This window comes from Neopelma chrysocephalum, unplaced genomic scaffold (genome assembly GCF_003984885.1).
Source record: "Neopelma chrysocephalum unplaced genomic scaffold, ASM398488v2 Primary Assembly neopelma1_24, whole genome shotgun sequence".
Taxonomy (NCBI): Eukaryota; Metazoa; Chordata; class Aves; order Passeriformes; family Pipridae; genus Neopelma; species Neopelma chrysocephalum.
Window position 1 is genome coordinate 1829908 of NW_020897693.1, and position 18099 is coordinate 1848006.

The following is an 18099-nucleotide window of genomic DNA, read 5'->3' on the forward strand; positions in this document are numbered from 1 at the left end:
GAAATGCAAATGGAGGGAATTACTAATTCCGTTTGGAGGGGAGGTTAGACAGTGCACAGCCAGCAGGGCACGGGGCCACGCATTTCAACAACAAACTACTGAATAGTTGCTTATCAAAGAAGGGCCATCTACATCTACACTGAATGCAGCAGGAATAAATAAACACGTGAGCACGTCATTATCTACTGCCTTGCAGAGCAGACACGCAGGGACGTTTCCCAACTCCTGAGAGCCTGACTTTGCAGCTGGGCTGAGCGGGTTTTGGGGCGGGTGTAGGGGTGGGGGAGCTGCAGTGGGATGAGCTGGAAAGATGTGGGGCAGAGGCAAAACCCTTGGGGCTCAGCGGGGCATGAGGAGCCACAGCCCACCGCACTGCCAGTGCCAGCCCAACCCAGCAGCTCCTGCTCCTCCTCCCAACGGGAACAGCACCACAGCGTGCCGGGCCATGGGAGACAGACACCTCCCCACTGTGATGACCCCCCTGATTTTATGGTTCTCCTGGATTTATCACGGGATCTGTGTGTGTGAGCTCTGCTCCAGCTGCCCCACAACTCGCTCTGTCCCTCCTCCCTGATGTCATGGCTCTCAGGGCAGTCCCGGTGCCCTGTGTAACTCCACCCTGGATACTTTGGGCACCGAGCTGGGATCCCACAGGGCTGGGCAGTGGCAGTATGGGGACTCACTGAGGGAGCTCCCATTGCTCCCACCGCTCCTCCTCAGCTATGCAAAAGCTGCACTTTTATTTTTGCTGGGAAATTTCTGGCAGCAGAGGTGGGTTTTGAGAAAAGGGAGAGAGTGTGCAGGAAGGCAGCAGTGAGAGCACAGCCAGGCCCCTGCAGTCTTTCCACCCGTGGGCCAAACAATAAATGGTGCTCAGTGTCCCTCCCCACTTAACTGCATTCTGACCCCAGGCCCCTCCCTGAAAAGTCCATGTCCAGGCCCTACAACTGGGCTAGGGAAGCTGGCCCAGGACTCCCATCACGTCTCCATGGGATCCTGGGGAAAGCTGCTGGATGGGAAGTCTGCTGGACCCCTTTAAAGTGATTTCTTGGCACTTCTAACTATAGACACTTGAAAATGAACATTTTACAGAGTATGACATTCGCATCCCAGGGCCAGCACGTAGCTCTCCAGCACTGCAAAATAAATGACCCTTGCGCTCAGTAAAACTACATCTGATTTCAGATTGAAATGACCTCAAATCCCGAGTCTGTCTCTCCAAGACATTCATCTTAATGTGGGTTTGCTTTCTTGTCCTCTCACATCACAGAGATGCTAAACCAAGGACTTCCTTATGACTGAAATGCTGAACTGCTTTTTAAACTGTTTACAGGGAGTAGAGAAAGGATAAACAATGCTGGTAACAATGGATATTGTTCAAGGATGGAGGGCTTCTTTTGAAAAAATCTCATTTATTTTTCATCACTTAGGTGGTTTGATTAACTTTGGCGAATTTTACTGCATTTGGCTAATGATGGCAGGCTGTTTTTATGGCCCCTTGAGCAATTGCTTTCCCTTTCTGGTTCTCAGGCACAATTCTCCCTGGGCTCACAAAGTCCTTTTACAACAACAATAAAACCTGAATTAAAACATAAAGAATATTTTATTTCTTCACCACTTTTTAAAATACATTTTGAAATTTGGACCTAACACAACCTGACAGTTTGGATAGACAGACTAATAATAAAAATGCCCATCAGACGTTCTTTATAGCCCTATATAGATATTTTAAATATAAAGCTTTCTGAAGTGCTCACAATCGAAATTAATGTGACAGCAAGAGTGAGAAACCTCGAAAAGGAAGAGAAGAAAGGGCTTTTTTTTTGTTGGCTAGTGGTAGGGCTTTTTTCTCTGACTGAAAATCAAGCTTGACTATATATATATGTATATATAAAATAATTTTAATTATTCTCATTTCAGTGTTATAGTCTTCGAATTTTATACCTACTTGTGTACCAGTCAATTGCTTAGATCCTTTCTAATCACCTAGCATGCTCAGTTTATATTTGTTAGGGAACAAATTACTTGGTTTAGGCAGAACCACAGAAGCACTACAGTAAAAATGGGAAGCCCCCATTAAGAAAAACCTGTCTTGGAAGCAACAGATGGGCACATAAACTGCTTCATCTGTTGAGAACATAGTTATATAGGGCAGGCAACAACTAAAGGTGACTGAAATGCTGATGAATGGACCTACAAGGGTAACTTCTATGCACCACTTAGGAATCATACTCCAGCACAAAATGCCACAAAAGGAAAATACAGGTTGACATTTGTAAACTGAATCAATTTTCATGTAAAAGGAGGGGCAATTTTACCCATCCTTAACCGCAGAGTCAGTATTCCAGTATTTCGCAACTCTGACATCTTATGTCTGCCAGACTATCTTCTGCCATGCAGAGTTACTGTGACGGTTGCTTATTGTTTCCTTTCTATAATTTTTTTCTTTTATAAATGGAACAATTTTGTGGCTAGATATGGGAAAAAAGTCAACAGCCCCCCCACAAGCGACAGGACTCTATGGAGCAGATTTTGGACTCAACAGAATGCCCAATCTAAACCAAAATAACTGTCTGACATTGAGGGGTTTTTGTACTTTTAATCACCAATTGCCATTGGAAGAACCCCAGATATGTTTAAGGCCCCACTCCTACAATGAATTCCCTGTGGGTGGACCTTTGTGCCCGTGCACAGCCCCACTGCAGTCTCTGGGAGTCACCACAGGCAGACAAACCTAAATTTCTAGTTGCTGTACAGGAATATAGACTGCAAGGGGCCTCCCAGGATCATCGAGTCCTGGCCCCAGGTGCCATGTCAAATAAGCTTTTTTCAATAAACTTTCAGGTTACATTTTAAGGTGGAATTGCTCTATTTGCCCCCACTACTACGACTTTGGGCTGGGGGAGAGAAGGAGGAAGGATCACCTTTTTTTAATAACATGTTGGAAGCACATTTGATCAAAATAATACTTTATGTCATTTTCTTTAAAAAGTCAGCAGTGTAATGAACATATGACTGGTTTTTTTTTCAAAAGATACAAGAGAACTCTTACATGGCTCTTATGTAGCAGCACATACATATATTAATTTCTGAGGTCAGCAAAGGCACAAAGGAGATGCTGCAACCACAGCACATGCCTACACGACTTCATATGCACATTGTGCAAACACACATCTCACCTGCCTTGATTTCACTATTTAAAAAGTAATAAAACATCTGCAATAAAATGTCTCACCAACACAAAGATGTGCAAAATTGCAGACACTGCAAGGGCACTAAATGGGGCTGGGGGTTTGCTCTCACCTCCAAGGAACACTTTTAATGCTTGTTGGAAAAGTCTGTGCATTGGACATGGGTAAGGCAGGCAGGAGGCACAGAGCTGTCCCTGCAAGCAGTTGTGCACCAGTGCCTCTGCCCAGTGCCCCTCCAGCAAATATCCTGCTGCCTTTGCCCTGGGAACTGGTCACACTGCCTTGGGGTTTTCTTCTAGACCTTTGTTTAAGATCCAAATAATCAGATTTACTTAATTTGATCCAAATGACACTTCCCCTTTTCCTGACTCCCCTTTCCCAGGCAGTGATGGTGACACAGTGCCCACGGGGGCTCATCCCTTGGCTCCCCACGGCACCCGCCTGCATGGTCCAAGCTGTCCCCACACAGCCCTCACATAGTGCTGCCCCACTGCACTTCCAGCATGGGTGTTAAGAATGATCTAAACTGGGAATTGACTTTTCTTTGTGTCCGATTTTTGCAGTGTTACAGCACACGAGTAACTGTTTTTTTAAAAACAAGTCTGGGTAGTTTGATGCTCTTGCTTGTCTTGTAAACCTTGCACATAAACGCTCTGCATTTAAAAGGTGGGTTTCTCAGCAGTGTTCCTGCAAGCTGGGACAAGCTCCAGTGGGCCTCTGCACCCTCAGGAATTCCAAATAATATTAGTTTACTCCAAACAAAAAAAGGCTTTACGGTATTTGTGGGGCCGTCCTGGGTAACTGTGTTTCTCTTCAGGCCTCTGCTCTTTCCCTGCAATGCCGATGGATGTATCGCATTCCCCAGAGCCTGCACCTGCCCGAGAAATGGGAGCCCCCTCACATCCCCGGGCTGCCGGCCCACACACCGTGTGTGAGCCCAGCCAGCTCCGGGCCTTCCCACTCCGGCAGAGCGGGACACACAGCACCTTCTCCCTTTTTTAGGTCTGTCAGTCGTGTTGCAAACACATTCATGTCACTCAGCTGGTTCCACGTCGCAGACACCAGTGGTGTGACGGGCTACATGTGATCTGCTATGAGTGTGCTTAGTCTGAGGGGGATTTTTCGTAGGGAGAAAGACATAGAAGCTGCTCAGTTGCTGAACTCCTGTTTACTCTCTTTACGTAAAGCTCTGAAGATACACAGGAGGCTCTAAACCCACACAAGCCCATGGGTTTTGCATACAGTTTTGTGTTATAAAACCTATGGAAAAGGGATAATTAGGTGGTACATTGGCAAAACAGTAACTCAAACTGCACTGAAATGCCATTTCATTCACACAGAGCACAGTAACGCTGAGAATTACACGGCCACGTCCTATTTTCCCGGTAACCCCGAGGCACAGGCATACATCCTGGAGCGCAGCAGTATGGATATGGCAGAGCCCATAAATCAGCAGGACATGTTACACGGGGTCAGCGAGCCAAGGACTCCGAAAGCTGCGTATTGATAAGGCTGACTGATGAGAAAACCTGCATGTTGTGTTTCTGCATCAGAAATATAAACTTCTGTCTGGATGAACTCGGGGCGTGGGACGGAGAAGGCGTTCTGGATTAGTCTGGAGGACACTAAGATGGAGCTCTAGCCCACCAGAGCCAGGATTGCCATGAGACCACGGGAGTCAGGGCCACGGGAAGGCAAAGGGATTCCAGGGAAACCATGCAATACCTCACAGTCAGGTAAGTGATGAGATAACCGTACCTGCTGCCAAACATTTCCTCCACCTCAAAGTTAATTCAACTGGGCAAAATGTGACATTTAGCAAACCAACACTGCCACGTATTTAGTGTATGAATAGCTGCGATATGGTGTATTTTCACTGGGATATTTCTCTGCCAGGAGCATTCCTCTGTTGTAAGGTTTCTGGGCTATGTCTCCAATCCCCATTATGCAGGGTAAACACTCCCTGGATAACACCCCTGGCCAGAGCCCATAAATGCTATGGTTTCCAGTGCTGAATTATAAAGAGAAAATGACAGCTTCTCTCTGCTCCAAGCTACTGTATTTTACCAGGAATTTGAACAAGCATGGCCTGTCTGTATCACACATTCATGACGGTATTTGCTTTTCCGAAGTTATCTCAGCAAAAATTCTCAGGTTCGAGCTGAAAGAAGTTCTTTTGATTTATTTGTGATGCAGTAGAGACAGTGCTAGGCTACTAACAAATGTTCTTGGTAAATATATGATGATTAATATCAAGGTTCAAGCCCTACGGGAGTAAATGAAACATTACAGCCAACTTCATAAAACTACTCTTGCAGGTATAGTGTGCAGACTAAAAATCAAAACAAAATTAAAAACTTCCTAAAAAAATAAAAAAAAATCCAATATGCACACTTTCTATGCAAGTCCTTAGTTTTGTTTCTGTTGGGAAATAGATTAGGCTTTAACTTAGAGTTCAAGTACTGAATTCTTGCCAAGAACACCGTGCAATTTGGTACACCTGCTAAACTAGGTCAGCAGTGAGACAAGCGCCACAGTGAACCCTGCCTGCTTTCACAGAGGCCTCTCACTGCTGCAAACAGGGAAAAAGAGGGCAAGAAAGGAAAATAAGTCCTGCAGTGAAAGGAATATTACACTGAGCAGCAGCGAATGCAGAAACACCAGGTGTATTCCATCAGACTTAACCCTGGAAAGCATCCTCACAGGGTGGGGAGCAAAGGAGCACAGCTGGAGATCAGCGGACATGAGGGCAACACTTACTGATTCAGGATCCCTCTGCTGTTCAAGGAAAGCCGAAAACTCCACCAGCCTGAGCTTGGTCGTACCAATTGATCGGCCCTGCCATGCAGGGACTGAGGGAGCTGGAGCTGATGTAGGCTCAAATCCTGAAATAAAGGAACCATTTTCATGAAGAAGCTGACAATTTCTCAGTTTATATTTTCTCAATTAAATATAATTGGGAATTATGCGTGTAGCCCTTGGATATTTATAATAATTTTAGCAAATAATTAAATCAAAATAAGCTAAAATTAGAAAATCTCAGAACAACATGTAGAAATAGAGGTTCCAATCCAGCAAGCTAATAATGAAAAGATCTACTACTTTGTTTCCTTTGGGCTGTAACTTACTGTAGAATTTTTGTTTAAATTATACACTAGATTATAGAGATTTATAGAGACTTCACCTAGACTTACAGCTGACCAACCCCTCCTTGGAAACTGGCATCAAGACTCACAGGAGATATTACTGCCTTGTGAGTCAAGAGGACTGGCCTCCATTTCTGGCTCCTAATGTGCCACACGTTACAAGTAAATCACCTCCCTTTTTGCCTATTTCTTCTGCCACTCTCAATTCCCCTCTCCTATTTAGAGCACAAGCTTTCCAAGGCAGGGACTGTCTCTTAGTACGTATTTGCACATTGGGTCTTGACTTCTTTTGGAGCTTTTAGGCAGCATTATATTATAGCTAATAATAAATAATTACTGGAGAGAGCTGAATCATACCCTAAAAAGAAAAAGAAGGTTTTAAAATCGATAATAAAGAGAGAATGGCATGATCTAGATAGAGAAGGGATGTTAACCAGCATCTCTAATTCACCTCAAGAGAAGGAATAAATGCTATCTTTTGGTCCTCATTGTAGAAAATTAGATGAGAAGGAAAGAAAACAGCAAAGGAAGAGGGAAAGGCAGCAGCTCAAAGGCAAAACTCATCTTGGGAGAGAAACGAGCACAGGGAAGGCAGGGGAGAGGGACCAAAGGTAAGAGAACAAAGATAATCCTGAACTAGGTTGAGAACCAAGGAGAGGCCACAGGTAGCATGTGCCCATATCCCATAATGGGAGTGTGGTACCTGACCCCAACCCTCAAATTTAGGCAGTGAAGGTGAGAGGCTTGTACAAAACAGGGAATTATGAATTGGACTAGTTAGACATGAACAGGATTCTAATGAAGCAAAAACTTATGCACCAGTTTTGACTGATTTGGAAACACTGATAATCCTATTCTCAGAGAAAACATTGAAGAATACAAGAAGACCATACATTGCCTTAGAAAATAATGTTATAAATGAGGAATATGAGGAAAAAGGACATAATCATGAATGCAGAAAGATAGCTTTAGTTTTAAGCATTAAATAGCAGGTTAGAAAATCATAAAAAACTGGGTAAGAGTCAAAAAACTGCAGTACAGAGACAGAAGGATGGTGACATTTGGCAAGGGAGATGTAAAATGAGACATCATCTGCAAAGAAATAATGATCTTTCCTGAAATTAGACATGAAACCGACTTGGGAAAAGGAGCAGGGAAGTAGCCATAGGAAGGGCTTGATTGATTTGAGCAACGGAAGTCAGACTAAACATTAGGTACTTTTTAAAGTGGTAGGATGCAAAGTAGGACCTTCTGGAGGGCAAGAGTTATAAACAAGCAGATACACAGAGATGTTTTATACTTAAGGTTAAACACATATGACTTTGGAAGGGTTTTTAGGCTCAGTTTGAAATAAACTAAGGTGTATTCTTGTTAAATAGCTATTAAAAAAGAAACATGCATCCTATTACTAATTTTTTAGAATAATTCCTACAATACGGAATGCTGACTGGCTATCACGTATCACAAGTCCTTGCACATGTATTAGTGCTTCCTACCTAAGAAAACCCAAACTCAATGATTTTCTCTAAGATACAATCAGATAACAGGACACTGGGATTGGTGTTTGGTTTGGCTAGAGGGAATGTGAGATCAGAAGTAATATATCAGAAATTAATACATCACATTCAGTACAAAATTCAAGTATTTTTAAGGGAGAGGATAAATGGAAGGATTACCTGAAATGGGAGCTGTGACTGATGGCTGTATAGGATAGGCCTGCTGAACGAATGGCTTTACGCTGGAATAAAGAGTTACACAGAAATCATACACCATGCCATCCACAGTAAATTCCATTAGAGTCACATAGTGTAACAACATAAGTGGGTAATGACCTTTACCCACAAACATCTCTCTTCCTTGCATAGCATATTTAACAGACAGACAGCAAAGAGATAATAGAGAGGGGGTGGAACGAGAATTACACCTTAAAGCGAGGGGCTCATCTGCACCGAGTCACGCAGCAGGAAACCTGACCCGTCCTCCACAAGTGTCACAGCAGCCATGGATGGTGGCTGCTTTGACTCCCAGTAAATCCAGAGGACACTGAACTACAGGGGCACAAACACTCCCAGAGACCTTAATGGAATGAGGTGAGGAGAAGCTGAAAAGTAAGGCTGGCAAACATTGCTCCAGAGACCACGGCAGGGCAGAAAACGTAACACTGGCCAGAGGGGCCAAGGGTTCCTCCTCAATGTGGTGCTGTTGCTACCACAGTGCTAAAACCCCACTAATGGGCCTCATGCAGGGAAATAGGTCCCCCTTGCCTCCAGCACTGCTGACATGTTTAAAAGTGAATGGAAGCATTTGTACTGGAAACTTATTCACAGACAAAAAACTTTACTAGCTGCTTCTCTGGCATTATCATTGCATCTCACGATGCAACAGGAGAAAAAGGAGGGTGCCCATCTTACAATTTTCTGAATGTGAGTTTGCATCACTGTAAGGATTCTTTTTTTCCCTACAACCATCTTTACCTCCTTTTTGGAAAGAATTTGCAAGTTCTTGCTTCCCTGATATCTTCTGGCAAAGTGCACAAGCCAGCCTCGCACTGCATAAAGAGGCATATTTTAATTTTCAGACTTACTCTTGTGAGGATCCAGGCTGCCCCGTTTGAATCATGCCCGGCCAAAACTGAAAGAGGAAAAACAAACAAACAGACCCACAGTTGTTCTCTTTGTTGAAAGATTTTGGATATTTTTGAACAAGCATGATTCCTTTTGCAAACATAAGTGAAAGCATTAATCCATTCATTCCGCCTTAGTTTTCTACTGAACATTATTAGAGAACACAGGGATTTTTTTGGGACTCGGCTAACAACTTACCCCAGGTGCCCCAGGAAATGTAGGACGGGGAATTCCTGGCAGGCCCAGCTTGTTGTGAATAGCAGTAGCTGAGACTATCTGAGCTGATGACATTGCTGCCATGTGCTGGAGTGCTTTGTCCTTTGCTGTCTGATCCTTTAATATGACAATTACATGGAGTCTTAAAACATTTGGCACAACAAATGATGTTAAATAACTGCAGCTACAAGCACATAACTAAAAACTTAAAAAGCCACACAGAAAATGCAAAAATAGCAAACCATGCAGGAAAAAAAAAAATACAGCACGGAGGCTAACACTCAAACTACCTCAAGGCAAAACCTCCTCTCAGACATGCATGGTAGACCTGAATTCTCACAGTCTGCTCTGCCAACATACAGGAAGCTCTGGGAGAGCAAACTACTGCCCACTTGTTTATCTGGGCAAATTCTCCTGATTTTAAATCAGGCTCGACTAAACAGGGTGCGCTGCTAAGGCTCAGCTCTGCCTGCAGGACAGGGAGCACTGAGATTTGAGCTCTATCATTTTGATCTAAGAGAAGTTTGCCTTTCGTATTACACTGTAAAATGAGAACACAGAACTGTGACTGACTCGCAAACAGTGACAGATTTTCCTTCATGCTCACAGGTATAGAGACATTTTGGATTCGGTTTTACGACAGCTAGTTTAAAATTTAGATCACAAACACGTAAGTAACGTTTTAAATTTTCAGTTGTGATATTTTACCGATTTACAGTGTTCCCAAAGAAAACTATCAGCCATAAAATTCCTGCTGTTTTCAAGCACACAGGAACAAGTTTAGGAAAAGATGAGTTGTTACTTGTGTTAGAGCAGCGCTTGGAGTCCTAGTCACTGCCAATCATGTACAATCACAGAATAGAAAGGGAAAGCCTCTCAATGCAACAGAGTTAACCAAGGGCATATCTTAGGCAAAATAAGTAAACAACAGACTGTTACTATCTGGTAAAATGGGGTTCCTCACTCAAAAGTACTGTATTAATAAGTACTAACATTTAGGTATGTGACTTAAAATGAAGGAACACAAGCAGGATTAGGCGGAGATTTTGTTGGGTTTTTTTCTGGTTTTATTTTACAAGCAAAGTAGCAAGCATGCTGGCAAGAGATGCATGCTTTTATGTATGATATATGACTTTGCACATATGCTCCCTCTAAAGCTTGTATGTACTATAGGTGAGCAGTTTCTTCCTTTGAATAGCTCCTTTAGAAACAGCACAGGCTGAAAGTACAGGAAAAGCTAGCCAAAAATTCTGCCAAGCACAGCTAAGGTACATAATACTTGGTTTAGTCAAAATACTTACCATGCTTGTTACCTGGATACAACAACAAACAGTTTATTAAAATGCTTGTGTAGAATAGCAGATTCTTAGCAAAATATGAACAAAATAGTAAGAGACAAAGGAAGAGCAGTTTGCTCAATATTAAATATCAGCTTTAAACTAATGCATTATTTTCACCTAGGGACTGATTCATTAAAAGGGGAAAAAAAAAGGATTAAGAAAATAACAGCAAAACACTGGGGATAAATAATGCACAGCTCCCTGTGTGAAAGCTGCGGGTGCTGAATGAAGGGGATTGTTGCTGAGTGTGTGTGTTTCCCTGAGCTGTGTGAGGAGCCCCTGCGGGACACAGCCTGGGAGAGCAGCAGGTGGAGCAGGGCAGCGGCTGCTCCAACATCATTCCCCTCTGCACCTCGAAGGATGTGAGCCTGAAGGGCTGCCTGAGAAGCTCTGATACCTGCGGGCTCACCTGTGCTGCCTCCTGCACCAGCACTGCACTCCCAGGCACTGCCTTCCGACCTGTCTGAGCCTTGGGATCCCCTCCCCACAGCTCAGGGCAGCTTCTCTCCTGTCACTGACATCCACCAGCGTGTGGCTGTTTCTCCAACTTGTAGCTTTCCCATATATAACCACAACCAACTCTGGTTAAGAGCTGGAAGTCAGCCCTGGCTCTGTCAGCTACTGGCACTCGCCTCTTGCCTGCCCCAGGGTGGGAGGGTGTGCACGGGAGGTTTGTGCATGGCATGTTTTACTGGCTGCCTTTGGATGTCTGCAGGCCACTGGGCTAAAAAAATGCTTTGGTGGGTGTCAAGACGTGGCAGTGTCCTGAGATTCATGCAGCTCTCCAGACCCCTCTACCTTCTTGTACAGTAAGAAGGACCCTCCATCATGAAAACATGAAAATGAGATGTCCTTAAGCTATTTGGAGATCTAGCTCCACCAGACTTCCCTGTTCCGTTTCTCCCCTTTTTTTGTAAGGGGAGCTGGTTTGGAAATGCCCAACCATGTAAGTCTCACATATAGCCTGGTGAATCATAACAAAACCAAATGTACAGGGGATCGATACCTGTGTGAAATACACGATTCAAGAGACACGTGTGTCTCCGGGTCCTAATAACTTCCAAAACTGCGTGAGCCCTGCTTTTGTGACTACCTTGCTATTTTCCACAAGTGCTGTGGGCACTACAGGCTCCTCTCCTGCACTGCCTCCTGCCCTACCACCAGCTGTGCCAGTGCCACCACATGAAGGTGCAGCCAGTGCCTGTGCTCCTGACAAGTTCCCAGACTCATGCTCTTCTGCTGCTAAAATGGCCTTACTATTGGATGGGTCTAAACTAAAGGAGCATTTGAAAGTAAAAGCTTTGTAAGGGATAGAAAAGTCCATTCCTGGGAGGTTTTTTCTTTCATGATGCGAAATGGGATGTGCCTTCCTTCTTGCCAATTGCTGGTTTTCACCCTAGAATGTTCTGCATTTTGTGGTGGCCATTCATTTCATCCTCTTTTGATCGATTGTATTATTAGGAGGATGGAGAGAAAGAAAAAAACATTTGGAATGACAGCTCAGAAATACAGTCCTTGCAATTGGGCCAGTTTTGAGGAGTTTCAACAACTCCTACAAAGTTTCCCACTGGTGACAAATCTGCCAGCTCCACAGGACATGGACTCAGGCCAACAAGCATCAACGGGAAGTTTCACCTTTTGTAGGTTTAGGAATCTCTGCACAGTTGGAAGATCAGTTTTTCTCAAAGCAACTGTAACTTCATGTTCAAACATGAAAGAAATCAAAGTCAGATACAAATACATAAGAGGTCTCAACTTCCCTTGGCAAAAGAGCACCTTCAGCTACATTTTGAAGAGCTGCAAGGTGATGGCCTATGCTTGTGTAACTGGGCAGACTTCATAATCTTCAGAAACAAATGAGACAACATTTTAAAGCCACTTATTTAGATTGCAATATTAGCTTGTCTGCCACTTAAAAACAAGTATATGTGGGGGTTTTTTTATGCTGTAATGGAGAGCACTTGTAACCAGGAGGGAATGAGTCTTTCTACCTATCACTGCACGGCGGCCGCTTCTGGGATGAAACTTGGTAACTGATTAATAACACACAATGGTATTACATCACAGTTTAGGCAGCAAGAGAAGTAATATATCCAATTAAAACGGCAGGGGTAATTTAAACAGGCAGATTACAGTAATTACCCAGGTTGGAATTTGGCCAGGACAAATGGGTTAACACCCCTACTCTAAACAGGAACGTTGTGAGATTTTTAATGACTGCAAATAGTTAAGATTTTGATTTCCTATCTTGTCCAAGACAGAAGGGGTTTGGGTTTGCTCTCACTTGTGCTGCTATGTAAAGCTGGAAGAAATTCTTTCAGGTTAATGAGGTTTAAACTGATGCAGTAAAACAGAAGTTTGGCCCAGTGTGCTGCAGTCCCGTGCTGAAGTTCAGCAGAGGCTTGGGGGGACAGTATCTCCTATTAAATCATTAAATACTGCTGGAGCTTAAGGTATTCCTTGGATAGGTCCCATCTGGCCCTGACCTGGTTTGACCCTACGTAATTTATGAGGTGGATGGGATTGCTGCTGCCCAGGAATGACACAGAAAGCAACAGGCTGCACACCCAGGCTCCTGCCTTCCCTTCCCCTTATAAAAGTCTTCTCCTGTACTGTGCTAAATAATTAGTAATGAATGTTCCAGGGTGGATTTAGAGTACAATCAGTGGAAAACTGTTCTAGTCCCACTAAATCCCTAAAATATCATCTCTGTAATGGAGATCAAGGTCTGCCTCACGTTTTAGCGAACTGCTTCTGGCTGCGGTTGCACACACTTTGTTTTTGAAAGATGTAAGCTCTAACAATCTGATGCAAGGAGACTATAACTTTTAATGAATCAGGCCCTTAAGGTTTACTTTTCACTGATTAGTTTTGGAATGCAAAAAACATAGTTAAATTAGATAACAATAATTCCCCAGTATCATCCAATTATAAATCTTAATATCTATAAAAGCCCCACATGAAACAAGAGTTCTACATGACAAGCACAAAAGGATTTGTGCTTGTCTTTCTTTTAATCCAACATAAACAGAAGAATAATTCAATCAATCAGTTCAAACAAGTTCTAGAGCAAAAAATAAAACCTGTTATCCTAGCATGATAAATGGGGCTTTGAATACCATGTTATCTACGACTCTGGGAGAAAAAAAAATCTAAGACAGCATGAGGAAAAGTAAGCACAACAGAACAGTATTAATTCAAGAAGGCCTAAAACCTGTACCCATATGTAAAATACAAAACTTTTCATGTAAAGAAAAAAAAAAAGACATAAGAGAAGAAACAACAATTTGCTCACAAAATGGATGTTACAGTAACACTAACATAAAATAGATTCCTAATAAGCAATTTTGCAGATGTTATTTCTGCTCAGATCTCGTATTGATTCAAATAACCTTTGCAATAATTAGCTGTAGCTCAAAAAAGATAAACAAATCATGACAATATACAATTGTTCTGGACAAAAGATAGAGAGCACTTCAGTGTTTCTAGCCCTGATCTCCAATTTGCTTATTATTAGAGAAGACAGGAGTAAATACAAAAGCTGGCTATTTCAGCCAGGCAATAGCTAATGCCAAGAAGAGAATGCGCATTCAAAGCTGTCCCAACTTGCTGCCTAATGAGTAGCAATTAATCCATCTTATTGTATTTCAAAATGCTGAAGACTCCATTCACATCAAAGGGAATTTTTCAAGGCTTTTATCATTGTTCATTTAAAAAGTATAGAGCTATCTTTAGCATTTTATAATTGACAACAATATTTTCTTTTTATCCCTCAATGCAGAATGTAGAATAATGGATTTTTAAACATGTAATACATGTGAACTGTAGGCATTTTAATGTTTCTTTTTGTTTCTGTCTAATTAATCTTGCACTATGAAAAAAATATCTGATATGAAAGCCTAAGACAGATGTATATCCTGCTGTGAACACCTTTACTCTCTGTTTATGTACAACTTCCAATCCATCCTTTCTCCTGAATGGGCAGAGATGACTTTGGCTCCCTGTCAGTGCAAAAGTGGGAAATGCTGCAACCTAACACTATGGACTGGTGTATTTGACAGGGAAATACAGCTTTAGAGTGTAAAAATTCTGCTTTGCCTCCTCCAGTCTCTGTGTGAGAGGAAATGCCATGAAGAGGAGCCGCCTTTCAGATGTGCCTCCAAGGACAACTTTATCTCAGCCTCTCTTCCCGTTTTCATGAGATTAAATTTCTCTTAACTTCAGGAGGATTTTAATAACCTCAGTAAATTAAGATTAAAATCTCTAAAATAGGAGTATTTTCCAGCTGTAAAAAAAAAATTAAAATATATGACATCCCTGGAAGGGCTGAGGGGACATTCTTTACTGGTGGTCTTGAAACGCAGAAGTAGCATTTATGGGCACAACTTCTCTCTCTTGCAGGCTAAGGATCCATCCATCCAGAGCAACTGCAGGCACTTCTCATCAAAGACAAGGGACTCTGCTGGACCAAGCAGACTTTATGGCAAGCAGGTGAGATTTCAACCTGTTAGGTAAGTTTCAGCAATAGTCTGTCCAATGCCATGAGTGCGGATAGCTCCAAAATCCTTCCATCCATTTGGATTTTTGCAGAAGATAAACACAAGAAGAGTTGTCCAAATCCTCTCCTCGCCATGAGCAGGTTTCAGACCAAAGCAAGACAGTCAGATCTCTTGGTATAAAATAAACCCAGCTGGCACTTGGGGAATGAGGGTTATTTGTATTTACCCTTCTTCAAGCTAAGAGGCCAGGAACATGGGACTAAGAGGCCCAGATCAGTGGGACAGATCAGACTGGGCACATCTTAAAAGAAAATTGACATCAGATGCATGTATTTTTTTTTTCTTAAGTAATAACTACTTCCCTGGATGCCACTGATCACAGATTTTACAGAGTAATTGCAAGTGCCAGCTCATTGTTAAGAGGGTGAGTTGGCCTGGGTAGGAAGCATAGAATCATATGGGTTGGAAGGGACCTTAAAGATCATCTAGTTCCAACTCCTATGCTGTGGGCTGGGACCAGGTCCACTAGACCAGGTTGCTCAGAGCCCCATCCAGCCTGGTCTTGAACACCTCCAGGGATGGGGAAGCCACAGCTTCTCTGGGCAACCTGTTCCAGTGCCTCACCACTCTCACAGCAAAGAATTTTTTCCTAATATCTAATCTAAACCTACTCTCAATTTGAATCCATTCCCCTTGTCCTGTACGTGCTCATGTAAAAAGTCACTCGGGTAAAAAGGAGCACTTTCTGTCTTCCTCTTGGTCACTCCTTCACCAGGAAATGTGGGCAGCATCTGCTGCATGAGAGCCAGAGCCCATTATCTTCCTGAAAAGGTTGATGGGGCAGCCCAGGCTGCTGCCAAAATGGTCCTTGTTGAAACAGTCAGCACTTACAGGTGCTGCAATATGTTCGTTCACCCTGTCTTCCTTTTGCATCAGTGATGTCCTTCTCAGGCAGTTTTCAAAGTCCTCTGCAACGTGCTCTATGTGAAACTGCTTTAGCACGAGGGGTTGGACTAAATGATCTCCAGAGGCTCTTTCTGATCCCAGCCAGTCCATGATTCTGTGTGATTCTGTGTGACACTGAACCATACGGGTGGTTCAATACAGGAATAATATGAAAAACGGGCGGCAGCACTAACAAAACATCTGGAGGAGCAAGGTTCCATCTCAGGTTCAAAAGCAGCAGCTTCTACCACTTGCAGGGAGTAACTGGAGCTCCCCAGCAGGAAGACCGAGAGCTCTCTTCTTCATGAGGCAGCTCCCTCATGGCACCTTCTTACATTCAACTTTCATCTCTTCCATGTGGGGAGGAAAAGCTCTGTGGGAGGCTGCCCCTTCTCCAGAAGGGATCTGTGCAAGGGGGCAAGTGTCATGCCGTGGCTCCTTCTTTGCTAGGACCAAGAATGGCAAGGAAAAGATGAGGGAGGTGTGGAGAGCCTGGCTCCTTCACCCTTCCTGAGCACCCCTCAGGCTTGGAGCTCTGGAGGAGTAACCAGGGCTGTGTCAGGGTTCCTGAGGGAGCTAATCCTAGGAGCAGGGGTAGGACAAGCAGCCTGGACCCATCAGCCAGCAAGACCTGCTGGGGAAGGGCTGGGGTAGCTTTTGCCATCAGTGATGCAGGGGCACAGCAAGGCCAGGGGCCAGCAAACCTCTGTCACCAGTGTGCACTCTGCCCCCACCACGGTGTCGCAGAGAGTTGAGGCAAATGTCCCTGCAGAGTGTTGGGGCATGGAGGCAGGGAACCTTCCTGAAGCCATCAATTCCTAGCAGTAAAATGGCAGCTCTCCCACTTTCTACTCAACACTGGGGGAGCTGCAGCCCATGGACAGGTGAGAAAGGGCAGCAAGGCCTGAAGCCCTTACAAAATATTTTGTTGTCCAAACAGATCTTTCCTTCTTCAGGCGACTCCTTAAAATGAAAATTCCCTCCAGATCTCTATTTACTGCAAATGTCATGTAAGATATGGGTCTCAAATATTCTTAGGGTTTGGTTAATCCTTTCTTCTTTGGAAAGCTTCAATAAAAATTAGACAGCAGGTGCAGTACTTAAAAATGTTTTTTTGCTTTATAAGTCTTCATATTTTAAGCTATTTTGGTCGTTCAGAAAGGGAAATATTTTAGAGCAGTAAATCCAATATTTGTGTTCGGCTCCTAGGCCTGTATTTGGCACCTAAGTGGGCTTCCTGATTTTTGCAGCCCTGAGCTCTCACCAGTCCTCTAAAACTCCAAGAGCTGCTGGTGCTTGGCACCTCTGAAAGCAAGGCCACCTATTTAACATCCTTAATTTTAGGCATCAAGGCTTGACAATTTGAGGCTTAAAATGCTACATATCTCTGTATTATTGCACCCTTGGTTAAAAAGCAGTACGTTTTAAGTTGTCTTAGTTTGTTCTTTACGAACCCCAACTGCTCAGCCAGTGCAGCTAAAAAGCCAGCCACCAACAGCCAGACAAGCTTGCCAGCATGCTGCCCACTGCGGACGAAAAACCCAGTGCTTCTGTCAGGGAGGCCTGTTACAAAGCCAGGCTGTTATTTATACGCTGCAGTTCAAGGATGGGGGTAAGCATCTGCAGTGCTCACCGCTCAGTTGCTGTGAAATTACTTTCTGAAACATTTTGCTTTTCAGCTAGAACAAAAACGTGATTTGTTCTCATCCGGGAGAAGGAGGGAAAAAAAAAAAAAAAAACCCACGGAGAGAAAAAAAAAAAAAAGGAAAAAAAAAGAAGGGAAGTAAAAGATTTACAAGTTCCTTCACTTTTTAATAAAAAAAAAGAAAAAAAATCAATGGCAAAAACTGTAAAACCCCCTCTTCCACTTTTAAATAGTGTGAAAACAAAACTGGTCTCAAAGATCTCTGTTGGAAAACTTGAAAAAACAAGCAATCCAAGAAACCACTATTAAGCATTTCCAAGAGTTTCTTTTTAGCCTTAGAATATACTTGATTGAAAGCATGGGAAATAGGGACATGTACAATTCATCATGTCAGATTAAGCAAACATACTTAATATTCCCTGAACAGGACTCTGACTGAGGCTCTCCAAAGACTAAATGTCAATAATTTACTTCAAAAACATTATATTTCAGG

General features: G+C 43.2%; 1 protein-coding gene across 5 annotated transcripts in view; it reads right to left on the reverse strand.

Moving 5' to 3' along the window:
- Positions 1–18099, reverse strand: part of TEAD1 (TEA domain transcription factor 1) — a 157774-nt gene that overhangs the window by 24710 nt on the left and 114965 nt on the right. For 3 of the 5 annotated variants that reach the window (XM_027699670.1, XM_027699677.1, XM_027699697.1), the window contains 5 exons: positions 10479–10490; positions 9160–9294; positions 8922–8968; positions 8014–8075; positions 5952–6076 (listed from right to left, as the gene is read on the reverse strand). In XM_027699670.1, coding sequence (XP_027555471.1) covers positions 5952–6076; positions 8014–8075; positions 8922–8968; positions 9160–9294; positions 10479–10490 — 381 coding nt within the window. The remainder of the gene's footprint in view (positions 1–5951; positions 6077–8013; positions 8076–8921; positions 8969–9159; positions 9295–10478; positions 10491–18099) is intronic. The other 2 variants (XM_027699687.1, XM_027699660.1) reach the window with 1 other exon arrangement.